Source organism: Cucumis sativus, chromosome 5 (assembly GCF_000004075.3).
Source record: "Cucumis sativus cultivar 9930 chromosome 5, Cucumber_9930_V3, whole genome shotgun sequence".
In the NCBI taxonomy this organism is placed as follows: domain Eukaryota; kingdom Viridiplantae; phylum Streptophyta; class Magnoliopsida; order Cucurbitales; family Cucurbitaceae; genus Cucumis; species Cucumis sativus.
In genome coordinates this window covers 27,462,649-27,489,837 of record NC_026659.2, presented here as the reverse complement: position 1 = coordinate 27,489,837, position 27,189 = coordinate 27,462,649, and the positions used below count along the sequence as shown (strand labels likewise).

The 27,189-nt window shown below is 34.1% G+C and overlaps 4 protein-coding genes and 1 non-coding gene across 6 annotated transcripts; 3 read left to right on the top strand and 2 right to left on the bottom strand.

Annotated features, from left to right (window-relative positions):
* The first annotated feature begins 2,760 nt into the window (after positions 1-2,760).
* Positions 2,761-5,401, top strand: LOC101215574 (RNA polymerase II degradation factor 1). Its single transcript, XM_004135031.3, has 2 exons — positions 2,761-4,059; positions 4,195-5,401. The coding sequence occupies exons 1-2, from the start codon at positions 2,849-2,851 to the stop codon at positions 5,108-5,110; spliced, it is 2,127 nt and encodes a 708-aa protein (XP_004135079.1). The 5' UTR covers positions 2,761-2,848; the 3' UTR covers positions 5,111-5,401.
* A 2,191-nt stretch (positions 5,402-7,592) lies between these two features.
* On the bottom strand, positions 7,593-13,426 carry LOC101209018 (elongator complex protein 2). 2 transcript variants are annotated; one of them, XM_011657491.2, is made up of 10 exons: positions 13,137-13,426; positions 12,946-13,033; positions 12,663-12,748; positions 12,285-12,438; positions 11,735-11,895; positions 10,962-11,645; positions 10,094-10,412; positions 9,444-9,661; positions 8,799-8,976; positions 7,593-8,280 (listed from the first exon to the last, which is right to left on the bottom strand). In XM_011657491.2, exons 1-10 carry the CDS (start codon positions 13,278-13,280, stop codon positions 7,790-7,792), a joined length of 2,523 nt encoding a protein of 840 aa, XP_011655793.1. In that variant the 5' UTR covers positions 13,281-13,426; the 3' UTR covers positions 7,593-7,789. The 2 variants fall into 2 exon arrangements, with proteins under 2 accessions (XP_011655793.1, XP_031742228.1); XM_031886368.1 differs by lacking the exon at positions 13,137-13,426 and having other exon boundaries at positions 12,285-12,332.
* A 3,479-nt stretch (positions 13,427-16,905) lies between these two features.
* LOC101209262 (auxin-responsive protein IAA32) lies at positions 16,906-18,900 on the top strand. Its single transcript, XM_004135340.3, has 3 exons — positions 16,906-17,382; positions 18,250-18,358; positions 18,615-18,900. Exons 1-3 carry the CDS (start codon positions 17,049-17,051, stop codon positions 18,688-18,690), a joined length of 519 nt encoding a protein of 172 aa, XP_004135388.1. The 5' UTR covers positions 16,906-17,048; the 3' UTR covers positions 18,691-18,900.
* A 247-nt stretch (positions 18,901-19,147) lies between these two features.
* Positions 19,148-21,940, bottom strand: LOC101215811 (receptor protein kinase-like protein ZAR1). The gene is made up of 2 exons (XM_011657489.2): positions 20,269-21,940; positions 19,148-20,178 (listed from the first exon to the last, which is right to left on the bottom strand). Exons 1-2 carry the CDS (start codon positions 21,758-21,760, stop codon positions 19,514-19,516), a joined length of 2,157 nt encoding a protein of 718 aa, XP_011655791.1. The 5' UTR covers positions 21,761-21,940; the 3' UTR covers positions 19,148-19,513.
* A 1,132-nt stretch (positions 21,941-23,072) lies between these two features.
* TRNAC-GCA lies at positions 23,073-23,144 on the top strand. The gene has a single exon. It is a non-coding gene; the product is annotated as a tRNA-Cys (tRNA).
* Positions 23,145-27,189: the final 4,045 nt, after the last annotated feature.

Sequence of the window (27,189 nt, the reverse complement as noted above, 5' to 3'; positions counted from 1 at the left end):
TCAACATAAATTATGTGGCACTAAATATAATTTTCATCCGTCTAAAAATCTAGTATAGTTATTGATAATGTGTTTTATATATAAAATGTATGATTCAATTATTATTAATAGATTTTTGTGAGGAATTATTACATGATAACTCTTGTATGAAGAAAAAGATTTGGCTAACCTTTTTATTAAACAATGGAAGAAGTTTATATCGGTAATTCAAACTAATTAATCACATAAAATAACATATCATTGAACTATAAAATGCATTGCCAAAATGAGTTTTAAATCTAAGTAAAAAATCACCTAAATGTGTAACTTTATATTTAAATAAATAAATAATCAATAAATTAAAAGGTCAAACATTAAAGAAAAGCTTGAAAAGTCAAATTAAAATGGAAAGTTGATTTTAAAGAGAATAACACTTCTTTTAAGAAATAAAACTAAAATAAATCACGCATTAAAAGTGATTAGCTAATACTAAATCAATTTTTGTATATAACATTTCAAAGTGGATTCAAATTATATCATAGAATATTGAATGAATGAGTTTGTTTAATAAAATTTATTCCTTAAGACATCTCGTCCTATAACATTAGAAAATGCTTAAATATTTGAAAATACTTGAACATCACACTCCAAAGTTAATCGAAAATTTAGATGTTCATTGTAGGAAAATAAGAGTACTGATTGAATTCGACTATTTTAAGAAGTTAATATCTTATTTACTCAAAATTATTTTTTAAAAATATTAATTAAATGTTGGATAGGAAAAAATAAAAAAATGTTAAAAAAATTGATGATTAAGTTGAATGATATTGTATGAAGTGATTGTGTAAATATAAATAAGTGTAGATATTAATGGTAAAAGAGAGAATAATTGAGAGAAATTATGGGTAGGAGGGAGATTTGAAAAAGCAGGGTGTTACGTGGCGCCAGAACAGGTCAATCACACCAAAAAGTTGTGTATACTAAGAACCACCTGATTTCGAATCCGGAATCTCTATTTCTTACCGTTTTTATTTTTAAGAAAAGAAAAAGAAAAGAAAGAAAAGGAGGGTTAATTAGGTAATTTTACATTGGGGATTGGCAGTTGGCAAAACCTTGTCGCTTTACACCACAGCATCTTCGAATCTCACGCGATGATTCTCCACCCGCGTAACCTCCATGAATACAAATACTATTTTCCGCCCACAAGGAGTTTAGCAGTTGTCCCCAATGAGAAGGCGCGTGATTTTCGCCTACCTTTCTGCGTCTGGGTTTTTTCTTTTCGTTCTTTAATTTGATATATAAATATTATATTGTAAGAAGAAGTTTGGTTAATTGCGCCACCCGATTGCGGCCCAGACTGCTTTGCTTAGCCCCTCGTCTTCACGGCTTCCATCTCAAACTCTTGCTTTCTCCATAATTAATAATAAATCAAAGTTTAATAAAACCTAAATTACCCAAAATAAGAAAATTAAATAAAAAAAAAAATAGAATACAGCTTTAACTATTATTAATTTACCTAGAATTTAAATTGTTTCATATACACATAATTTAAATTGAAACTAATTCAAATAAAATATTTTGTATCCAGTAGTAATAAAGCATGTGAATTACAATAAAGTATTTATCTCAATGAAATACAATCCAACAAATATGTTAATTTGTTAATCAATAAAAAAATAACAGTTATTATTTTTTTTATATATTTGCTAATAAAAGTCAATCTAATTGCGTCTTTAATGTTTTTGTTTTATTTGTTTAAATATTCGAAATCTTAACAATGTTAAATTAATATTAAAAATAAATTATTTTATCTAAAAATTATCTTAAACATTTATTACAAGTTAAAAAAAAATATTATCATGTTTTTTTGTTGCTATTCATAACAAATTTCTTTAAAAAGGAAGGTTGTTTTTTATTCTAAGGCTCAGCTATCTTCACTATTTCTTGTGTTTATTTGGGTTTGGAATCACTTTTTTTAAAAAAATATTTTTAAGTCAAATTTTTAAATCATGATACTACTAAGAAGAAATGTTGCTTGTATATTTTTTCTTATAACAATTCTATAGAATTTCGAAGATATATTATCTAACTAAACACTACCGACTCATTTAGCGGAAATATTTACTAATTAAAATTAAAATGAAATGAATAGAATTTAAAAATATTAAAAAAGGCAAGTCATGAAATCAAAATGCATTTGTGTCTATGGATCTTGTAATATAAATTTAGCATCTCCACGTAGGATTATTATGCAAAATAGGAGGAGAGTAATAAACAACAATATATTTAAAAAGCTAAAGGGTATATTAGCTGACAGGACAAAAAGAAAAAAATAAAAGCAAAAAATTCATAAAAAAGAAAAGAGAAGAAAAAAAAAAAAATGATGATCCAGCAAACAGCTACAGCCCACACACCTTCCCATGCAGCCCAACTGGAGCCAATCAGTGTGCTTAGCTGTCAACCCCCCTCCTCCCCTGGCTCTGAACCCGGTCCGGCTTTAGTTTTATCTTCTGTTTTTCACGGCTATTTCCATAATTGGTCCCTCCATTTACATGGAAATCTCATTCCATGGCCGAAATTAGAATTTATTTTACTCCTTCGTCCCTAACGAAGTAACTGTAACTCACAACCCCCCCTTGATTATTGCTTGAATTTACCTTATTTTCCCTAATCAGTTAATTATTCTAACTGTACCACAAATCGGGTTTTCAGGAAAGTGCGTTAATGATATTTTTATTTTATTTTATGTTTATTTTAATTACTGTCCTCCGTGTTCTTTAAGAAAGACCAAAAGTTTGGGTTTTCATTTCTCTCTCCCCTTAGCTTTCTGCTACCAATTTCCAATTCCGCCCTTCCTCCGCCGCACGCCATGACGGAACCACCGCCTCTGCCCATAACTCAACCGATTACGCCGGCGGTGTCGCCTCATCTCAACTATCCGGAGTCGTTGGACTCATCTCCGAGGTCTCGCAACACCGACACGTGGGATGAGCCTCTTGCACCCGGCCCACTCGCCAGTCGTCTCCGTCTTATGTGCAGCTATGGCGGCCATATAGTTCCTCGTCCTCACGATAAGACTCTTTGCTATGTATGTGGTGAGACTCGGATCGTGGTTGTCGACCGCCATACGTCTTTATCTGACCTTACTGCGCGTTTGTCGAAGACGCTTCTCAATGGTAGGCCGTTTACCTTGAAATATCAGCTTCCGAATGAGGACTTGGATTCTCTCATTTCTGTTACCACCGACGAGGATTTGGAGAATATGATTGATGAGTATGATCGGACGGCGAGTAATTCGTCTAACCCTGCCGCAAAACCCTCGCGACTTAGGTTGTTTTTGTTCCCGATTAAGCCGGATGTTTCTCAGTCGATCGGGCCAATTCTTGAGAGCTCAACTAGTTCTGATGACTGGTTTCTGAATGCTTTGAATGGTGCCGGTTTGCTCAATAGAGGTTTTTCCGACTCTGCGTCGGTCAATTGCTTGCTAGGGCTTGATGATGATGTTGGTGTTAATAACCTCGATTCGGGTCCGAGGGAGGCGGATGGTTCTCAGCCTGGGTCGTTTGGAAATGGTAAGGGTGGAAAACAGGATGTTCATTCCGTTCCTGATTCGCCGATGATCGAGACGACGTCGTCATTTGGTTCTACCTCTTCTTCGCCTTCTCTGGCGAATTTGCCGCCGATTCGGGTTCACGTGGAGGATAGTGGCAACAACGGTGGGGTTGGTGCTGGTGTAGTTCGAGTTCAAGATCAGAAGGTGGGAATTGAGGAGCAATTTTCGCAGATGAGTGTTGGTCAAAAGCAGCACGATGAAGCTTTCGCGGCACTCTCATCACCGCCTCCTTTGCCTACAACTATCGTGGCTTCTGCGGCGGGCTCTGCAATTCCTGTGAGCTCAGCTGCCGGAGTAGTTGTAGGAGAATATACAAATCGGGTAATCTCCGATGACGAGAGATCCGACCATGGGGCGCCGGTCGGATACCGGAAACCACTACCACCGCAGCCTCAGTCTCTGCCTCCCCAATTGCAGCAGAAGTCAAGTGGACTTGTTGATATACCTTCCCCGGATTCGGTGTCAAGGTACTAATTGCTTGATTTTCTTTATCATTCTATGGTATTACCAATTCTGCTTAATTTCTTTCATCAATTAGAAGTTTGTGATGATTGTTAGTCTGAGTTTGTGCATGTTCTTTCTATTTTATTTTCTTTCTTCAGTGATAGTAGTTTGAACAATCCGATGTCTCGCTCAAAACCTGTGATGTATCAAGAACAAGTTGTTCATCAAATCCCATCTTCAGCTGTTAGGCTTCCTGGCAGTCCAGCAGATCCAAAAGTCAATTTTCCGGATCAGAATGCTCGAGTTCATATTCAACAACAGGTCCAAGAACCAGGATATGTGTTACACTCTCAGTACGATCAGCATCAACACCAGCAACTTCAGCAACAGCAACCACAGCAACAACAACCACAGCAACACCCACCTCAACCACAGCAATTCATACATGCTGGCGCACATTACATCCACCAGCACCCATCTGGTGCAGTTCAAATTCCTGCATTTTTCCCTGTATATTCTCCTCAGCACCATCATCATCCCCATCAAATTGAACAGCAGTATCCAGTCTACTACCTGCCTGCTAGACAGGGCCAGGCTTATGGCAATTTGCCAGTACAGCAATCTACCATCAGCGAGTCTGCCACTGCTATTCCTCCTGGCCGACCTCAAACTCCTCCCAACCCAACTTTGGTTACAACTGCAGCTTATAACCACATGAGGAATCCCCCTATTGCAAAAACTGAAATGGCTGCTAATGCATTCAAACAGACAACTACAACTCCTCAGTCGTTAGTTCAGGTTCCCACAACTCAGCATCAGCAACAATATGTTGGCTACAACCAGGGTTACTCTCATATTCAGCATCCATCCCAATCAGTTACTCCTACATCCGCTACTGCAAATTATGCCTACGAATTTTCGGATCCTGCTCATTCTCAGATATACTATACTCAGCCTCTTCCACCTTCTCAGTACCAAGCCATGCCAGCAGCTGCTGTAATGCTGCCTGAAAATTCTGCTCAGCTTCCCACTGACAACATCAAGCAGCAGATGAGAACTTCGCAACCATTATAGTCAGTTCAGAAAGATGAAACAATTTTGGAATAAAGTATTTGGTTTTGCTTACAATTTTCTATTTTATTGTCTGTCTTGTTATTGGTATCTATTGGTTTGTGCATGTATCTGAGATAGAGATAATAAGTATTGTTGTTGTCTTCTGGTTCGTGTGTCATATTATTTGTTTATTGCCATAGAAAATGAAAAAGTGGTCTGGAGATTATAGTTATACTGTAAAAGTTATGAACTCAAACAAGGTGTGCTTGTGCAGTCAATGTGTTATAGAATTAGCAAGAGTTTTTGCATCAATCTTTTTTTTTCCCTTACGTCTCTATTTTTTTACTGATATCAGATAAGCTTTGTTTTATTTGTTATTTCTGTACTAGCATTTCCTTATGTTACTCGGCTCTCCCTGCCAGTCATTTGCTCTTAGCATCCAGCCATTGGAATCAAGATGGTCCTTTCCTGCTAGATAATCCCTTAACCTTGACGTTTCTATTTGAATACTTTTGTTACTCTGATCGTGTTCACAGATTCAATGTTGCTGATCATTTTGTGTGTCCTTTACTTAGAAATGGAATGACAAATAAGAAGAATCGCAGGTTTCCTTTTTCAGCATGGGAGAAGGTTCCTGAATTGTAGCAAGCTCATCAAGGAATGAATGCTCATGTTCAGTGGCTCGCGTGAATTCATTGGAAGGCCTATGGCTCATGTTTGACAGGCTGATGTATAACACTCTTCAGAAGGGTGTTTACCACCGGGTTGTTTCCCTTGATATCTTCCATTCTTTTGTGATAAAGCTATGTGAGGCTGCTTTATGTACTCTGGAAGCTCTTCAACTTTCTTCCTTCTCAAAGCTGTTCTTTAGTTCTTCATACACTGTGCAAGGTACCTGTCGTCATTCGCAAGCTGTAAAGTACGGAATCCAATTAATGCACATATTCTAATTTCTAACATCTCATCCCCATTGCCATTTATTCCTCTTTATGTTTTTTTTCTCATTAAAATGACATCAGAATCCAATCAAAGTTGATTTTATAGCAAGATCTCATTTGAAGATTATGATTGGACCGAACCGGAGTGTTGCTTTTTTTGTGAGATTATAAGCTAATTCAGGTGGGGAATTTGACAGTGTATCTATCAAACATCTTTGAAACTTTTTCACATCTTGAAGTCTTAAATTTGCATGTGCCATCTGTAACTCAAATGCTATAAATTTCATGTGATTATATCTGATATTTTCAGTGGTTGGATTCCCCTTTCCGGATTGTCTTATAATATACACAAATGTCAGGCTTAGTTTTTGGTGAAACTTTTCTTACAAAATACAATATATATGTACGAGGTTTGTTTTTGTTTTTAAAGATTGGGACAAGTTTCAGGATGCATGACTCGGATAACCAAATTTGCCATGTGGGTCTTAGCTAATCATGCTTGTCCTTTGCTCCCTCAAGACATTGCTTTGCAATGTCATCTTTAATTCTATACAGAATTTTGGTTAAGCCAAACTGATAAACCACTATTTTTTTTTAACTTCTGCAGATTTTCTTAGGAACTACACTAAGTTTTGTCCAAAGCCAAAAGAAATCTTGTTTCTAAGGCTTCTATTGTTGAATTTCTGATTACAAGTTGATGCGTATAATATAGAATAGAATTCAAAGCCACCAAAGAACAATGATATAAATTTGACTTTGGGATCTTTTAAAGGGTCCCTCTGTAGTCTTTATTTATAAATGCAGTGAAGGATCCACGCAAGAAAGCATTATTCGGAGGGCAATTAATATTGTGCGCAGTCAAGACTTTGCCTCAATATTAGACTCTGTGAAAGCAACGATAGTTATTTTCATTGGTTCATAATTCATATATCAATTATTTTAAGGACTTAGTTTCTTCTTTCCGATTGGCCAAGCCAACCTTGTTAGACAATGTTCTTAACAAATCAATCCTTTGGCGACTTGTAAAGCTCTTACATTTTTCTCATTCTGACTATTCATTTATATGAAAGGTATATTTGAACAAATCAACCCATGCTTAGATCATTTATGACTTCCATTTATTATAGTTTTGACATAATTTTGAACCAAACGTTTACCACTATCATTTTTATATAGATGAATAGAAAAAGATACGAATTACTTTTCTAAAATAACTCGAACTCAAAAAAGAAATTCTTGTATTCTTGTATTTTGTCTTGAGAACCAATTTTGGAACCAATCGAATGTGAAGTGACATTCTTTTGATAAGACAAGATGGATGTTGCTTCACTATTGGAGAAAGATATTTTAACCTTTGACTATAAACTATAAGGGTACCATGTTTGAAAGTGATTTTGAAATTGCTAAAATGACTTTTATCATTTCCTAATCATTCCAGAAAAAAAATCAATTAAAATGTAGGAAGATTGATTTGAAATTTATAAAATTCAAAATTAAATTGATTCTGGAGTAATTAAAGCTTATTTTAGACGTGGGAAAAGTCATTTTAAGATCACTTCCATATATGGTGTTATAATCCATTATTTCTTCCAAAAATGTTAGAAATGGGAATGAATAAATATACAGATCAGCAGCCCAAACACGAGAGGGTAATAAATTTATATGCTTTTGAGTGCTACTTTCTGTCGGAGCAAAATTGAAACTGATCATAATGTACAAAAACAAAGCAATATTCCAATCTATAATACAAAGACATCTCTTTTCATACAAAAACATTTACCTCAAACACTCTAACGCAGTGGTCAGTGCCACAGGATGCGAACTGCAGTTTCCTGCACTCTTCACCACTCTTCTCCGGCTTCTTCCATGCCAAACGGTTGACCGAGGAAACATGGCACACAAACGGATCTAGACGTATAGCGACTGAAGCAACTACATTTGAGTAAATGTTATCTGTTCTTTTAATAGACAAATTCCACAACTCAAGGAGGCCATTTTCCATTCCAATTGCAAGGAATCCATTGCTCTTGGAGTCGAGACCGACCCATGACAAAGCGGTGACACTAGATTTAAACTGTGATAGAGTTGTTAGCTGCTTAACTGAAGATTCAGGTGTCACAGCCCATATCTTCACAGTTTTATCCCTAGAGCCAGTTGCAAACTCATGACCATGTGGGTTCCAAGAGCATGACCATATGATTCTTCTGTGTGCCTCCTGCCTTGATATAAGCTCATGGTGGATTTCATCAGAGCCTGAACGGATTCAGCAAATATTTTATGTTAAAAACTATGAATCTCTTTGCTTAAAGTATAAAAATACTATGGTCTCTCTTTTTCGTTCTTTGTGCAATGTAGCAACTAATTAAAAAAAATGATGGTAAGTGTAGCCAAATAATTTGCTCCTAGAAAAAAAAGGTGTAGTAATTAATTTGCATGACATGGCCTACCTAAATTTCCAAGCGTTTAAGAATGGTTTGGAAATGAAAAGGCCAGGTAAATTTCAAACATCGGCCAAACTAGAAAATCATAAAGAATATGGGATAAGGATGGCAAAACTCATGAATTTCTTTCTATAAATAAGATGAAAATACTAAAAGAAAAGGGATTCCAGTACACGAGTCCAACAATCACAATACAGAAGATTTTAGGTGTGTGCAATTTTATCTCAGCCTGAAACGAAGAAATATTGTTTGATTCAAGACTGTCTTGTTGGAGATTAGGATTCTCAAAGAGTAAAAAACCTTCACATATTGTAAGTAGGCAACAGGTACCTGTTCTGTGGATTTTGAAAACAGAGAACTGGCGATCCCTTGAGACTGCCAATAGCATACTGTCATCATTAGAAAACTCCATTTGCGTTATTGTTAAGCTGTGAGATTGCAAACGACCAACTGCCTTCCACGAACCAACTTCCCAAAGCCATATTTCTGCTACTGATGCCGTTTGTGCCTGTAATCTTTTTTAGTTTAAAATATGTAGTATGAACTAACATGTAAATGCTGAAGTATGTCCTTTGCATGGAAATATTCTCTTCTTCAATATCATAATCATAATTAAGAATCCAAATTACTACTTCTTTTTAGACTAACTCACAGATGTTTTGCAAGAGCTGTAACACACTTTAAACAAAACAATATATGTATCTTGAGAACATTACTGGATTATAAATTGTAAGAACACTATATCTGTTTTCTAATAATTAGGTAACATATCATTCATCTCTCAGATAAAAAGAAAAATAAACAGGCCAAGTAACAATGACGACACTAGATACAAACTTTACAAAAAGTACCGTTTTTTGTTAAAGGTGGATAAGAAACAAAAGACATCATCTTTTGGGGACTTGCATTTAAATAGAAATGAATACTTATTTTCTATAAAATATGAAAAATAGATGAACTGATCAAGTGATATACCTTGCAGGATGAAGCAACTAGCTTCCCCTTGTTATCACAACATAGAGAAAATAGCTCATTCCCATGACCATAAAGTTTGTGCGATTCTGGCCAAAGTGTATGCCATGCCAATTGATCTTCTATGGGAGGTTCAGTAAGAATGACAGGAACTGCATCGGGAATGGTTTCGAGGGTGTCAATACCTTCATTTCCACTCCTGTCTGGTGTCTTATCAGCAGCTGCGCAAAAAAATGAGTGGTCAGAACTCATAACATTTAAATATACATACTCGTAATCTTTGTTTGTTTATTTTTGAGTAAAGTACCAACGAGCTGATGTTTAAAGGAACTTGACTATGAATATCCTATAATCAGTTTCCTATAGTTACTTTTTATGATAATCTAACAGAAAGAAAATAGCAAAGACTCAGTAACTATTAACCAAGATATTATTACTTCAAGTTGAATTAGAAATTTCACCATCAAGCGACGGATTTACAATCCAAATGACCTCAGTGAAAAAATGGAACATCAAAGGTTAAAAAAAAGCTTAAGTTCATACTGTGGACTCCAAATGTCACTAGGCTAAATATTCTATGCTTTAAACTTGAAAATCATAATTATTCAGAATGAACACGCTCTAGAATGAGGGAATATTGAAGAAAGACTCACAGTGAACATAAATAGGTTTCTGTGAAAGGCCAAGAGCCGACATATTAGCACCCAAAATCTGAACATCCACAAGGTGATCTTCATTGGCCACAACATTCGTTAGGGTGGCATGACTCAATGTCTTCAAAAAAGATAATGGAGCTTCAAAGACTCTAGCAACTTTCTCCTCAGCTCCGCTCACAAACCGATGGTTCCCCTTCCCTTGTATTATGGTGACACAATTAATATCGTGACCATGAACTTGAGGTCGAGCAATCTCATGCCAAGAACCTCCTTCAAGAGAATTGACACTTTTCCAGGGAGAAAAAATCCGAGTTGTCTGCAAACATTGATATCAGTAGACATCAGCATCAAGGGAAACTACAGTCTACAGAGATCCCCGCCTCCCCTATTCAGTCAATACTAGGCTAATCAAAAAGTACCTTTGCACACATAATCTAACAACTAAATACTCCCCTGACCCAAGATTTTTCCCATGCTATAACCAACAATTTATCATGGGTCCCATACATCTAGTGTCCACCGAAAGCTAAGCTCATCCCCCTCTCACTCTCATGCAGGCATACCTTTTGCATCGCCTAGTTAAATTGGAAGACAGAACTCCTACTTCAAAATTCTCCTAGCTAATTTTCATAGCATCATCTCAACTAGATAGTCAGACACAATGGAATCACACAGAAAACTACAACTCTCAACCATGAATAAAAACGAGTGCATTTACCATATGTGAACTTTTTATTTTCAGTGCCAGAAAATCTCACAGTTATTTCTTAGCTAGAGAGATGAAAAATATTAATGTTTACAAAAATACACTGAGATGGCACAATGAATTAAGATAAGGCAGTTACTAAAATTAGTTGCACCTCACCTGGTCATGGCTGACTGAAATTATATAATCACCAGATCTGGCCCATGAAATGTCCATGACAGCGGCAAAATGTCCTGAGGGAACTTTGTGAGGTTTCCAGTTATCTGAACTGGTACCAACATTTCTCCAGAGATGAAAAGACCCACCATAACCATGTGCTAAAATTGAATCTCCATTAGGGCTCCAATGCCCACCATAAAACCCTAGAGCACAATGACTTAATTCTCCAACAGTAACCACATTCATCCAGATTCCAGAAGTTTTTTCAGGCTTCCAAATCATCATTGTCTTGTCCATAGATGCAGACAGGATGCTTTCAGATTGATATGGAATCCCTTCAGTTTCTGAAGCTGAAGGCGGCTGCCATTGGACCGAATATACCCAATCCTCATGACCAATCAAAAGTGACTCTAATGATACCTGGTAAGTCAATGGTCCGGCAGTAAATATAGGACCTTGTATATAAGATGTTAAACTTATTTCTTCTTTTTTGCATCCTCCATTTATGTCGGCTGAGGAACCATGAAGAGCCATCTTCCATATGCGTATGCCTCTGTCCTGAGATGAACTCACAAGCATAACGTTGTTTGCTTCTCCATTTTTCCCCATAGGCAAAGAGAAGTCCAGACTTCTAATCCAATCTGTATGCCCTTTGAGCTCACATGCCTTAACAAACTGCATGCACTGAAGCAAAAAAACAAAAGCTTCTCAAAATGGCTTGTAGCTCATGACACGAAAGTAGAACAAAAATACATAATATACTAACTAGATACCTCTCCAGCTCTCTTCGCACAATACAGATGAATCTTATTATCCAAGCCTCCCATAGCCAGGACCATATGACCGACATTTCCAGGCAATTCTGCTAATGAAAGTGCCACCATAGATTTTGAACCAACCACGAGTGTGTCCAGTAACAACAATGTACAATCACCTAAAAGAGTAAGATGTAGGACATATATTTTAGAAAGGTCTTAATGTTTCACGTAAAGGTGGAAGTTTATATACTAACAATATATAACCTTACATAATTGTGTAAAAATTAAGAGGGAATACCGACTAGCATAAGCAAGGACCATTGTTCATGTTTGAGGAACTTAACTAAAGTAAGCATTATTACCAACAATAAGAAAATAAATATAATTACTAAAATTCCAAAAGTAATGCACTTTTATACTCAATTATGAAATATTGGAGAGGGGGAAGGAATGAATTAAACAATGTTATTGGCCAGTTTGATTTACTGCAAAATAACTCTAGTTAGCTACACGTATAACAAGCATTAGCAGAACAGACATCATTTAATAAAACTTAATTTCTTACCTTCATTTGTTGACGGAAAAGCAACCTCCCAAACACAAACTGAACCATCTGAAGAAGCAGACGCAAAAATTACCACCGTTTCAGAAATTACATGTGCAGCAATACATGTGATGCCTTTGTTGTGTGATTTTGGTAGTTGTAAAACATTTCTCCACTACACAAACACAAGTTTCATTAGAACGTTAAAACATGAATGTATTAACCTGATCATATTATATCAATCACATAAAATCGTGCCACCCGTACACGTTTCACTTCCATATACTTCCTCCAATAAATTCAAGTGATCAGAAATCACGCGGGAAGTTGGTATACAAACTCAATAAAACATCCTTCAAACTTTAATTAATCCAGTGAAACTTTGGAAAAAAATATTACCTTCTGGTCCAGAAGAGACAACTCCCATAAATGAATGGCACCATCAGAGTCACCAGAAAGTAGATAATGAGACTTGAATTGCTTGGCTAAGAACAAGAAGGTACGACCATTAGAATTCATAAATGAAGGGGAAAATAAGTTCCACACGCTAGTTCTTGTTTCCCAGATCAGCTAAAAGATGTATATAAACCATTGGAATATAATTTCTAAGATACACAAAGGAAGAAAAACCAAACGTACACATTGATCCAACATGATGATGATGGGAAAAACTTCAGCTCACCTCTAAACGAAAACTTGTTACTTGGAAGCCAATGAGTGCAGTTGACAGAGGCGTTGTGACCGGGAAGAGTAGTCAAAATTTGTGCAGACTGTGACATTCGGAAATGAAGGAAAACAAAAAGGAAGCAAAGTTCAGCATTTTTCCGGTTGTGGAAAATAGAAAGAAGAAGTGGATCGTAATATGATACACACCTTAGGAGAGAAGATTGCAACAGCGTTTTGAGCGCCAAAAGCCACTAAATCACAGGCTCCCCAAGAAACGTTGTTCACTATTCTGTTACAGCCTGCTCCTATAAACACTCCCTTGACGTCAACCTCGCCCCCGCTGGAAGTCATATTTGCCGATAGAAAGCACCGGTCGGGAAGGAGAAGAGTAGATGGCGGTTGAATAGCAGGGCGTTTGAAAGCTTTCCTTGTTCGGGGGTCTCAGACAACAACGACAGCGGCGGGACGAAGCTCGGCCGAACTGTTAGATGAACGGGTTTGCTTACGAGCCTATTGCCAAGCCTATGTTGGGCCCAATGGGCCAATCGGGCTTTTTCTTTGCTCTACCTCCATAACAATCCGATCTAAAACATTTTCCGTTAGGGTTCGGTGAGAGTATATCACTCACAAAAACATATCAATTATAGACCATCACTTGACCACAAATATTGTAAATTTGACCATTAGATTTAAAGTAATTAATTATATAATAATATTTTAAAAAATTTATAAATATAATAAAACTTGTCAAATTCTATAAATAATAGAAAGTCTATCATAGATCATATGAGTGATACAAGTCTATATGCAATAGTTTACATGTATTGCTACATTCTTAATTATTATTCCTAAAATGACCTTCAATTACGATTTCTAAATATTTTACTTTACACGTAATTGTTCCAATATTTTTATTTCACGCAAAATATTTATATTAACATAAATATTTATATTAACATAAATAATTAAGGATACGGTAACATTCTAAAAAAATTATAAATATAGCAAAACTATCATAGACTTCGTTGATAGAACTTGACAAATTTTGCTATATTGTACTATATTTACAAATTTTTTAAAATTGTGCTATATACTTAATTAATTTGAATTTAATTGCTAAATTTGCAACTATCCCAAACATTTTCGGTTAGGGTTCGGTGAGAGTATATAGTTGTAAATTTGACAATTAGATTTAAAGTAATTAATTATATATTAATGTTTAAAAAAAAGTACAAATATAATAAAATTTATCAAATTTTATAAATGATAGAAGTCTATCATAGATCATATGAGTCATACAAGTTTATATGCAATAGTTTACATGTATTGCTACATCCTTAATTATTATTCCTAAAATGACCTTCAATTACAATTTCTAAATATTTTACTTTACACGTAATTGTTCTAATATTTTTATTTCACGCAAAATATTTATATTAACATAAATAACGATGTGATATCTTTCTAAAACCTTCTTCATTTATCACTAGAAATGAACTAAATGAGTATCTAAATCAAACCTAACTTCAAATGATTATACATGTCAACCTAAAAATAATTTTAGTTGATTAAGATACGTATCATCGATCGACATTTTAGAGGACGTTGGGGACAAGGAATTGGTTATTATGGTTAGATTATAATAGTTTGTGTCACCGAGAACGGATCAATGTAGGAGCCAACGGAAGACGTGCCTCCCTCACATTATTGGTTTTTATGTTTTGATGTGTAAGATTACCATATATATTAAATAGTGTTTTATTTTAAACAAAGTATGATTGTAGTGGAGTACTTGTGCCCCACTCTCACAACCATCAGGTTATGACTTTTAGTCCTGAAAATTGTAGCAAATAGTAAATACGGTATTAAATGAAAGATTTTAAAATATTGTTGAATGTAAATAGTTGGAGAGTGTAAAATAGTATTTACACTTGCAATAAGTGATTAGTATGATCTTCAATAATTTTGCAGTTTGTCTCCTTTGAAATTCATTTCTCTCTACTGACATGTTAAACTAAAAAGAACTAAAATATGGAAGAATAAGTAATAAATATGACAATATGTGATATGTGTTAATCAAATTAAACCTAAGTCCAAGAGAAGAATGGTCAATTCAAAGCATAAGGATTGGACAGGACAGTAAAAAACAATAGAGAGAGAGAATGGTGCAATCAATAGAGTTAGTAGTCAAAGAGGAAGGGACAAAGAGGAATGGGAATATGGGCCTCCCCCTACATACTGCTGTCCCCTCAAACACAAAAATGTGTCACATTCTTAATAACTATCTAAAATCTTCCAAAATCTGTTCTTAATACAAACTTAAAGTGCATCTTAAACTACACTTATCAAACTATATTGAGTTAATGACCGACTTTAGGAAAGACAATTGTCAATGCTTACATATTCACTACAGTTTCTTTTTTCAAACCCAATGTGAGAAACTGTGAAATTACTAGTCGTGTTAATGGCTACACCGTCAATAACATTTTCTTGAATATTTGATGCACAAATCACAGACATTTGACTCTTCAACATCCCATCAGTCAGAGCCCTTAGCTACAAAAAAGCAAGAAAATGTATAGTTTAGATTTATGGTAGAATGTCATCCAATTCCAGATCCGACCAACACGCATCCAATTGAATCAACAGCCATTCCCCCAACAAAGACCTCTTATGATTCTCTTCAGAGATCTAAACTTAATGGGTTTCCAAAAATTTCTCTCTTGGAAAGACATGTTTTTGACAAGCCATCAACAAGTTTGAGACATGTTCATGGCTATTTACAAAAAATAATTGTAATATGCACTGTGAGTTTGTGACAACTGACAACAACAGCAACAAAGTTATCTTTCTAGAGATAACATAAGAGAGACCAACAAGATTGTGATCATCATCATTTCTCTCAATTCAATTTACAGGGGAAGGGCCTTTCTGATTTTCTCAGATCAGTATATCTAAAGTTTTAGATATCTTTTTTCTCTTGCAATTAATATCATGGGGTTTCTTTGTCAGACTTGTGTTTTGATACAAATGTGGTAGAGAGCTATGTAATATTAATTTTACTTCCAAATTACAAACTAATTACTACCACTCTTTCCTTTACAGTACTACTTTATATTATAACTTTTTGACAAGTGGGTCTTGTAGGACTTGGAAGTCTTGCATAAAAGGTAAACACCACGTCTCGTACCCATAATCTTCTCTCCTCGAACAAAGATAACATAGTACTTTAGGTTCAAACCATGACTATGATACCAAACGGATAAGCACAACAAAACTTCCATCTACTATATCTCTACAATAATATGATGTTGTCCACTTTAGCGTTGTACTCTCGTAGTTTTGCTTTTGGTTTCACTCGAAAGACATCATAGCAATCAAGGTAATTGTTCTTGTTTATATACCAATGGTCACTTCTTTTCTTAACCAACGTGAGACTTCGTTTGCACTTTTCAAATGGGATGGATGTGATTTAACTCTAAGTTAGTAAAGTGGACCAAATTGACGAAGACAAGGGACTCAACTGCTTGGCTAGCATTCCATATTGCATTTGAAGCACCATGTGAGAGCATATTCTCTTACCCACATTGTAAAAGAAAACACATGTAAAAATTTCAACTTTTAAGTTAGAAGTAGCTAGACAAGATTCATTCTACAGTACATCAAATAACTTCCATACATAAACATATAAATGAGGAAATGATTGAGTGAGTGATAGTGAGAGGTAGGGATGGAGGAAACATATTATAGAAAGGAATAAACAGTTGAATTAGAGCAAAGGTTAGGTGTAGATAGCAAACAAAGAATCCAAAACAGCTAGCTTTTTTGTTAGCATCAAAGTGGCCACAACATAGTCTAAACCAAACAGTACAAATTTAGGTTTTTTTTTTTCTTACAATAAAATTTGCATGGGATGTGGCTAGAAATATCACAAAATTAAACACAAACAAACACAAACACAAGAAGATAAACAACATTGAATGAGTAGTAATGGGAAGAACCCTTTGTTGTCCCCCTCCCCCCTTACCTCAAGGTCCCTACTTTTTTTCTCTTTTTAATTTTCCCAGCATATAAATAATAAATCTTTTCCCAACCCCATTTGAGATTTGTGAATGAAAGATGGAGAGTCATGATAATAATGAGTTGATTATGAACAACTCTGTTTACTGTGAAGGGAAAGGGGAAAATGGGATTATAGATTTGGGGTTGAGCTTAAGAACATTGGAGCAGCCAGAAATGGGAATTATGAATTGGGGAGGACAAGATCAAGATTACTATTGTTGTACTGATCAGGAAGAAGATCACACTGATCAGGTTGTGCAGAGCAAAGAACAACACCAAAAATGGGCTTATGTTAAAGTCAATATGGATGGTGTCATTGTTGGTAGGAAAGTTTGTATCTTTCAAAATGCTTCCTATTCCACTCTTGCCCTTCAACTTGAGGATATGTTTGGTATGTTTCATTTTAATTTCCATATCTTACTTTACTTTCTTTTCCATCATTTGCGAGTTTAATCCGTGTCGTATCTACTACTAAACTATGTTCGAGATATTCGTCAATAGATAAGTAAGAGTATGAAATACTGTTCTAGCTAATATTGTAATTCTAACCTTGTATTTTCCATAAAACAATGACTCTATTTTAATAGTTCAACCAATATAATTAGTTAAACTTGAGGTATCTCTTTGACACGAATGTTTAAATCTCCTACCTTAAAAGATATATACTAAATATCGATTAGTATTTAACGATGTACACTTTTGGCTCTTAAAAGATAAACATATATTAAGAATTTCTACGAGCCACACCAATACGAGATGAAACAACTTTATGTGTTGAGTGGACATGACATAATTTTGGTTAGGTGGGGGCTCTCTTTCTTCGAGCTCACTCTCTAAGATTTTATTATTTTAATTTAGCATTCTTTTTTATTCTTCCTCCATTTGTAAACATAGAAAAAGGAAAACTTTGTTTAAGATATAAAATCTCAATCTAAATTCCTATGTTAAGTATGATATTCTCAGTGGATCTCAAACACGACGAAAGGTTTGGATATTTAGTATGTTGAATTATTAAAGTATCTTATATTATTTCTCATTGCAATGAGTAATATGATAGTAATTGAACTTTATAAATTTAATTGTTGTAATTTAAAGGTCAAATTTATACAATTTTTAAGATGAGTTTTTATGTTTGCACTTTTCATTATTGTTGCACAGCGTGTTGAATTGTTTTAAAAATTTTAGTTATCTTATATCATCTTCGTATGCATGATTTAGGTAAAATATGTACTTATAATATGTTTGTTGATTGAATTAGGTCGACAATGTGAATCTGGACTGAGGTTGTTTGAAAATGATTCCGAATTCTCGCTATTCTACAAAGATGGAGACGAAAATTGGAGGAGCGTTGGTGATGTTCCATGGAAGTAAGATCTATATCTCATCAATACCGAACATATACATGGACATATCATAATGATTTTAACGAAATTGATCTATTAGCAAGTGATTGACCGAAAATTACATAAAGAAAAATGATATTAGACATGTTGATAATATATATAACGATTGAACTTATGATTTGCATGAGCAATCTTAACAATATTTGACAACTTAATTAGGAAACTAAATATATTTAATGAAATCTAATTTGGTCATTTGGTTATTTTGGGGAATGGACAGGCAATTCGTGGAAGGTGTGAAGAGGCTAAGAATTGCTAGGAAAGATGAAGCCTTTGTTGTCATTCATCAAAATTAACTTTACATGAATCCCTCGAAATGCAACTTCTAAATGGGAATTTTATTTTGTATTAAGTTGGAGGCATCTCACAATTTCTCTAATTTGAAGACCTTTATAACAATATCGGTTCTTGTTATATTTTTAATTTGCATCTCGATATTTTTAGAGATGGAGAATCGAACTTTCTACGAGCGAATGCTAATTATCGAGCTAAGCTTACTTTGCATCTCTTTAAGACTCTATTAGCTTTTATCTTAAAATATATCTACACAATGCCACATATGATGTCTATTATATGATGTTTATTATACCTATGACAAAACAACCTACTTAAGCATAGAACTACCATCAAATGCTCAAGTTTAATAAGCATTTACCCTTGAACAAGGAGCTCAAAGATTTAAATTCTCTCACGCTCATCTTACAAATTGGAGCGTAGTTCAATGGATAAAGCACAAAACGATGAAAGGTTGAATGAGTGGAGGATCTTTCCAAGAGGTTTAAGTCAAAAAGGGGTGGGGGTTGTCCCTACAATCACGCCCTTACCTTAACAAAGTCAGCCATTTCCCACTCCAAAATTTGGACTTTCACATTCACCTCTACCATCCCTCAAATCTTGTTTTGCTTTCTCAAATTAGTGCAAAACAATGTCCTTAGTAACTCAATTGCAAAATTTCACTTTCAAAACGGTGAATTCCAAGCTGAACAACTAAAAGACACAGCCATTTCTGCCATAAAATATAGAACCAACCATGAATCTTGGACATTTATCATCATAAACATATAAATGAGGCAAACTAATTCTATTGCAAGAAAGCAATTTGTTATGAGTTATTGTTGTTTAGTTTGGAGTGACAGCCAACTTGCCCAAAGCATCACAAACATGCCTCATTGCAGGTCTTCTTTCTGGATTATTTTGAACACAAGCTAATGCTATCTTCAAAACCGCTATGATCTCCTCGTCAGCATCGTCGTCTGGAGCCAATGACGGGTCTATTACGTCTGAAAGCGGCTTCTTTTCTTCAATGCAGAGTTGAATCCATTGAACAAGATCCATTTCTGACGTTCCCACTTGAACTATGGGCAATCTTCCGGTGATCATTTCGAGTAATATCACACCATATGAGTAAACGTCCCATTTCTGTGATGGCTTCACGACTTTCAACGCTTCAGGGGCTTGGTAGTAAGTACTCATACTAGAACTGAATGTACTAGCTTCAGAGGTGGCAGACTTCAGTTGTTTCTCTTGTGATTTTTCCTCTGCTATATGGCTCGATTGCACGGTTGGTGATCCTCCAGCAATGTTAACAAGGCGGGCTAGCCCGAAATTAGAAATTTTTGGTGTCATGTCGTGTCCAAGAAGTATGTTGTTTGTTTTCAAATTACCATGAACGTACTTTTTGGGGCTATACTCGTGCAAGTAAACCAACCCTTTTGCAATGCCTATCATGATTCCAAACCGAACAGACCATGGTAGAGGTGTAAACGACGTTGTTCCGGGCTTCCCTGAAGATGTTTAAAGGTTTTACATATGATAAACAATCATAAACTAGGTAAAGAGAGAATTTTAGTGGCAAGAAAGTTAAGAGAACTTACCATGAACGGCAGATGCAAGGTTCCCATTTGGGATGTAATCGTAAATAAGCAGTTTCTCATCAACAGACCAATAATATGCTCTAAGGCTAACAACATTTGGATGCCTCAACCTCCCAATTGCTTCAACTTCAGTTTGAAATTCTTTTAATCTTTGAGAACCACCTTCACCCAATCTTCTCACAGCTAAAGTGAGTCCATCTTCAAGCACGACTTTATACACGATCCCGATACCACTTTTTCCCAAAACAAATGCTGATGCCTTGAGAAGTTCGTCAAGATCAAATGTCACTTGTGAATCCAGTGGTACCAAATCAAACTGCTCGATATGCTCTGAAACGTTCTCAGATTCACTCTTTTGAAAGCAGAGACAATCCTTTCTTCCTTTCTCACCCTTCTCAAATCCATAACTAGATTGGTCTGCCTTCTTCCCATTTCTATGAGTGCAAAACCTCGAATAGCAATACGAAAACAGCAAACCGATGAGGCAAATACCTACAATGTCGCCTATGATTATTGCAACTAAAGTGCTCCTACTCAACCCACCTTTGTCAAACTTATGACCATTACCCTCAGAACTCCCAGGCGGATAATTGTCCGGGAAAAAAGGGAATGAGGACGGAGAACTCGCACCCGGAGTTTCGGAAGAACATGGGTTCTTCAACGGCGGTCCACAAAGGCCAGGATTCCCAATAAAAGCAGTTGGTCCTCTGTTCATAAGAGCACCATTTTGGGGTATTGAACCACTCAAATTATTATAAGTAAGATCAATATAAACCTTTTCAGGAAGGTTGCCCAGGCTGGGTGGGATAGAGCCAGAAAACAAATTATGTGAGAAATCAACAGTGCCTTGTAAGCTAGACAAATTACCAATATCCATTGGAATTGAACCATTAAACTTATTATAAGAAAGATCCAACGTTTCCAAGAAATTCAAACTGGAACCAAACCCACTAGGCAGAGAATTAGTAAAATTATTCTGACTAAGATCAAGAATTCTCAACCTTGTACATTGCATTAAGGAAACAGGCAATGACCCATTAAGGAAATTCTGTGACAAATCAAAGATTTGAAGGTTTTTTAGCTTACCAATCTCATTTGGAACAGACCCAGTGAAGGAATTTCCATAAAGCACCAAACTTTGAATTCCATTAGCTTGAAAAAGCTCCACTGGCAAAGTTCCATGGAGTTTATTACTCCTCAGATTCACATGACGAAGCTCAGACAGAAACCCTAGAGAAGAAGAAAGAACCCCATTAAGTTTCTTCCTAGGAATACTAAGAGAAACAACTCTTAGATCTTTGCATGTAACTCCATTCCAACTACATGGGGTTTCATCTGAAGAATTCCAGTTGCTAAGACATCCCTCCGGGTCTTCAGTAATGGATTGCTTGAATGATAAAAGGGCATTGCCTTCATTGTTCAAAGAAGCCATAGAAAGACATAATAAGTTGCAGAGGAGAAAAAAAAAGGATACTGAAGGAATTTTTGCCATGGAAACTTGAAATTGAGCTTCTCTGCAAAAGAGAAAACTGGGTAAATAACTAAACTGAGTGATAAAAGGGAAGGTAAGAGAGCTGGGGATGGATAAGCAACAGGGATGGAGTAGAGAAAGCTCAAAAGTAAAGCTTTTCCAAACCAAAAGTCTAAATTATTTAGAGAGAGAGATAATAAAGGAAGAGCATTTCAATGGCTAGTAGTAGGAAAAAGGTAATCCTATTCCACAAAGCAGAAAAGTATTTTAACTTCTAGTGACTGATTAAACTATTCTTTTAGTAACCAATAAAATATTCTATGGTAAAAAGAGAAAAGTAGAGCGAGTGATGATGCCCAAAAATTATTTCACTACTTTCAATAATGCAATTTGGTTAGTTCATATTGATTGATGTATCTATAAGATAGAATATAAAAGAATAGAAATCTTAAGACTTAATTAGATGAAACAAATGTCTAGTAGTAGAAGATAGAAGTTGAAACTATGGCACCAAACAATTATTAAAAAGGTAGCACAGTAAAATGAAGATGATGGTGTTCTAAGTATCAGATGAATAATATTAAAGAAGTGAAAATGTGTAGATGAAGGAAATATAGAAATGGTATTTGATAAGAGATTGGGAAAAGCTCTCATCTCATCATTTTTCCACCATAAGCTGTCGGGAAGCTACATGCAGTTTCATGGAGACATTTGCTTTCCTGACAAGTGTTTGTCAGGAGACTGTCTTTTTTAAATAAATAAAATAAACACAATTTCTTTTTTCTTTTTTCTTTTTTTGTATTTTATTTAATTTTCCCATTAAAAACAAATAGATTTTGCCAAATGTTTATTTTTCTCTCAACAACTATCCCATCCATCACTCTATTTAATGGTCAATCATGTTGGTGTGAAACGTCATAAATAAGAGAAATAAAGCTTTATATTTATAGATTTTTATAAGCAAATTTAGTTTATAATTTTGTAACCATTTAAGACTTTAATTTTGATTTAAGTATAAGGATCTTAAATTGATATAGTTGAAAGTTCTAGAATTAAATTGATATACTTGAAAGTTCTAGAATTAAATTGATATACTTGAAAGTTATAGAATTAAATTGATATACTTGAAAGTTATAGAATTAAATTGATATACTTGAAAGTTATAGAATTAAATTGAATCTTTCTTTCCTATTATTTTTACTATAGTCAGATAATTGTGATTTTTTTTTTTGTAGAAAATAATGAAATTTTTTTAACGATATTAATAAAAATTAGAATTAAAATTAACCCAATTTAAAAATTTTAGAGGTGAGATATTTTATAGTAATCAGTTGGGTCCATAGCTCAGTGGTAGAGCATTTGACTGCAGATCAAGAGGTCACCAGTTCGAACCTGGTTGGGCCCTTTTTTAATACACTATTTTTATATATGGCCCACTGAGGGACTGGGAATGATCAGACGGTGATGCTTAATTCTCCACCCAAAGGACATTGCAATTACTAAAATAATACCTAACCGTTAAAGTGCCACATCACAATTATGATTCTCTTTTCTACTATGACCCACTCTTCCCAACCAATCACCATTCTTCTAACTCTTTTGATTTAACTAAAACCAACGGTTGGGATCTCGTTGTTGACCCACCTAGTATGCTCTCTACGTGGGAACGAACCCCCACAAACGTAGAAATAAAATGAGAAATTGGTATGTGAATGAATGGAGAGAAGTAGCCGTTCTCGAGTGGTGAGTCCCACTTGTTTGATGAGGCGCGGAGAAAACAAAGGGCCGTAGGGGTTGAAATCCAAATCAAAATTTGGTACTTTTAAGGCTCTACTTTACCTTCCAATTTAATTATGTATGTATTGGGGGGCCATCGTATATTAAATGGGTCAGTTTCAACTTTCATTTCATTTCATTTGTGGGGATGATCTTTAGATTCCTCGTTCTTAACCTATCATGTAATATCTCTCTTTACCTGTAATATATTTCAACACAATTGTTTACATTTGATCGATTAAAAACAAATATCATTATTTCAAAATAATATAAAGGTAAAAGAAAAACGATGGAAAGGAAGGATAAACATGAATCTTTTTAAAAATGATTGAATTTTATGGACTTTTTTATTTTGTTAGATATGATATATTTATGAAAACTAATATTAAATTATAGCATTGATGTAACAAAGGAAAAAACATTATATAATATTTATTATTATTTCTTAAAACAAAAGAAACAAGGAAAAAGAATCCCACACAAATAATCTTATTTGATCTAACTTTATCTTTTAAATTAAGCTAATCCATCCATCAAATATTTAAAAATATTGGTAAAATTTACTTAAGAAAGCAATAAGCTAAGTTTAGAGGTGGGATAGATTTTTAAAAAGTAGAAATAAAAAACCGTTAAATGGAACAAGTAAAGCTAAACATCAAAATTGAAAGTACGGACTTAAATTAAGTTGAATTACGTTAATTTCAATTTAACTAATTTATTCGTATGGTTTATCTATTAAACAATCAAATACATTTCCATTTCTTTAATAACAAAAGATGATTGGAGTGGGTAGGGAATATTAGACAATAGTGTGACAATTGGGAATTTGTTTTTAAGGGCATCGAAATATTTAATTTCTACGTAACCAAATGGAGTATTATATTATGTTCTTAGATCTCTCATTATGTAAATACAATTTGGATGTATCCAATGTGTGTAGCACTATCACTTATATATGCACTAAAAGTGCTTATTAAACACCATCCCTTTTCTCAAAAACAAAGAAATAACTTTTGGACACATCTTGACTTTTGGGCTTAGCGAAAGGCCAAGCCGACGTCTTTCCATCTAAATCCAATTGCTCTTCTCTCTGCCTCTCTACTTAACGGCCTAACCGTTCACATAACTAACTTTTTTTTTTTTTTTCTAATCAAATTAAATGAATATATTTAAAAGCTACAGTAAAATTTTAGATTATATTATTAGTAGACTTTTTAATTATCTATTAATGCAAACATATTAGTGTTTATTATTAATAGGATGTGAAATTTACTATTTGTTATAATTTTTTATCTCTTTTTTTTTAACTTCAAGTTACTATTCAATTATTTAGTAATTAGAAAAAGAATGTAAACTTAGTTTTTTTTTTATTCTTAGGTAGTAGAATTTTATAATTTTTCTGTTAGAAGTTTGAATTGATTTTGAATTGGTCCTAAATTTCAATATTTTGCATTTTTTCTTACTAATTTACAAAATAGGAATAATTAATACGTGAAAGTTCAAAATAATTTTAATATTTATGAAAATTTCATAAAAAGTAATTAAATTTATTTTAATTACTTAATAGATATTAAGTTTAACGATTGTAGTCGGAATTAAGTGATAAGAAAAAATAAAATTTTGTAGGACGAACTTAATGAGATGAAATTAAAAGTTCGAATTCGATAGTAAACATATATAATTATATTAGTACAAAATTTAGAAACCAAATAAAAGATTTGAAAAAGAAAAATGGAAACAATAATAATAATGTCGGCAGAGGAATAAAAAGTGGGGAATGTAAAAGAAGAACCAACGCTATATTTGGATAAACACAACGTGTTTAACGAACCCTTTCATTCAAATATTTCAAATCTTTACATTTTCTTTATCAAATATGTCAATTTGTTTCACATATTTTAAACCAACCAAACTGAAAATCCCTATAATATAATCATCACCCTCCTAAAAGGAGAAGAATTGAAAAGTGAGAAAAAGGAAATCAAATTACATCGATCTGGTGGTGAAAATTTCCGTTGTTGGATGAGATTAAGCGCCGCAGCCGCCTCCACAGCCGGCAGCACAAGCAGCACCACCGTAAGTATCGGCATGGGACGTGTCCTTATCTTTAGCGCCGCTGCCGCCGGTGCAGGAGAATATAACTGTTGTGATGATCGAAATCGAAAGCACCACCGCCCAAAATATCAAAACTGGGGAAGCGATCGTCAATCCTCCGCCGTGGAAATCTCTCAATACCCTCACCATCTAAGAGTAAATGTGTAGGTTGATGAGATTGGATTATTAGAAGTGAAGAATAAGGAAGAAGGGCCAAGTCAAGAGGTCTATATATATATATGTAATATCCAAACCCTCCACCAATAATATAATACCACCTGGACTAAATATAAAAGGAATCTCATAGCAAAAACAATTGAATAAAGAGCCCAACATTTGTTGACTTTTTGACTTTTAGGTCATGGATTAAATGGCTCGTAATTTAAATATATTTTGGGTTATTGAAGTTTTAGTTAAGTTTAGAAAAACTAATTTTTTTAAAAAAAGGATTAGTAAAAGAAAAAAAGGAGAATAATGACTAATGAGGACACAATTTTTCCATTACGGAAGATGCGGGCGAGAAATCAAAGTCAGCTTCCACATTATTAGGTGTTCATTAATTCATTTTTTCTTCTAACTACATAATTAATATGGTAAATAATTAATTATGTGTTTATGATAAAATTTTCACTGCTAATTACTAGGTCAAGTTGTGATGCAAAAGGTCAAGTATATATAATAATGTTTGTTGAAATTCATCCATAAAATATAAATAAACGTTCAAAAGTTAGGGATGATTGGTCAATATATGGATGTTTGACCATATTTGGAATGTAAATAATTGAAGAATTGAAAAGAAAGTAAAAGAGAAAAGGGTAATTGGGTGAATTGGTGGTGCATGGGGGTAAGTGTGTATTCTATTAATTATTCTCAACCTAATTACAGAATAATAATCCTATCTATAAAAAGCTAAGATGTGGATATGTTTCAAAGATATTCCCATTTTTTTCCCTTTGACTCTTTTCTACCTTTATACAAATGTGGTTCTCTTTCAATTCAATTATTCTTTTCAAAATTCAAATATTTTCCCCCTCTTCAATTATGATACCAAAAATAAAAATCTAAGTGAACTAGAAAACACGAGATTATGTATACATTTTCACTAAAAAAATATTGTAATTTTATCAAATTTAATCTCAAAACTAAGGAACAATTATTTGGAATTCTTATACTTATCTTGAGAATTTAATCCTATGTCTAATTCTAAATGAATAGTAAAAGAAAAACCTATTGCCCATTGGATATAAGTGTTTTTATAACCCTACATAGGGGGTGTGTTTCTTTTAAATAAAACTCCAAACCCCAATTCGATATAACATCTTTCAATTTTTGTGAATCGATTTAAAACTTTGTTAAATACAACAATAAAATTTATGTAATTTAAACCACATCTCTTCCCAAGTTCTTTAAGAATACAAATTAACATAAACATTAGAGACGTTAATTAATTTTGGAATTAAATAAGACAACAATTGTTATATGAAAAAGTTACTGTGAAAGGTTATTCATCTTCTGTCATCTTTCTCTAGTTTTTTCAACTTATTTTCGATTGGAAAATAATTTCTAATTTCAGAGAAGAG

Bases quoted from the DNA above. Each gene is read 5' to 3' on its own strand.
- LOC101215574 (XM_004135031.3), top strand. From the start codon at position 2,849: ATGACGGAACCACCGCCTCTGCCCATAACTCAACCGATTACGCCGGCG. The intron at 4,060-4,194 runs GTACTAATTGCT...TTCTTTCTTCAG, and splicing joins TCCCCGGATTCGGTGTCAAG to TGATAGTAGTTTGAACAATC.
- LOC101209262 (XM_004135340.3), top strand. From the start codon at position 17,049: ATGGAGAGTCATGATAATAATGAGTTGATTATGAACAACTCTGTTTAC. The intron at 17,383-18,249 runs GTATGTTTCATT...TGATTGAATTAG, and splicing joins TCAACTTGAGGATATGTTTG to GTCGACAATGTGAATCTGGA. The intron at 18,359-18,614 runs GTAAGATCTATA...GGGAATGGACAG, and splicing joins GTTGGTGATGTTCCATGGAA to GCAATTCGTGGAAGGTGTGA.
- LOC101209018 (XM_011657491.2), bottom strand. From the start codon at position 13,280: ATGACTTCCAGCGGGGGCGAGGTTGACGTCAAGGGAGTGTTTATAGGA. The intron at 12,749-12,945 runs GTGAGCTGAAGT...TCTTGTTCTTAG, and splicing joins TAACAAGTTTTCGTTTAGAG to CCAAGCAATTCAAGTCTCAT. The intron at 12,439-12,662 runs GTAATATTTTTT...GTGTTTGTGTAG, and splicing joins TGTCTCTTCTGGACCAGAAG to TGGAGAAATGTTTTACAACT.
- LOC101215811 (XM_011657489.2), bottom strand. From the start codon at position 21,760: ATGGCAAAAATTCCTTCAGTATCCTTTTTTTTTCTCCTCTGCAACTTA. The intron at 20,179-20,268 runs GTAAGTTCTCTT...AAACATCTTCAG, and splicing joins CCTTGCATCTGCCGTTCATG to GGAAGCCCGGAACAACGTCG.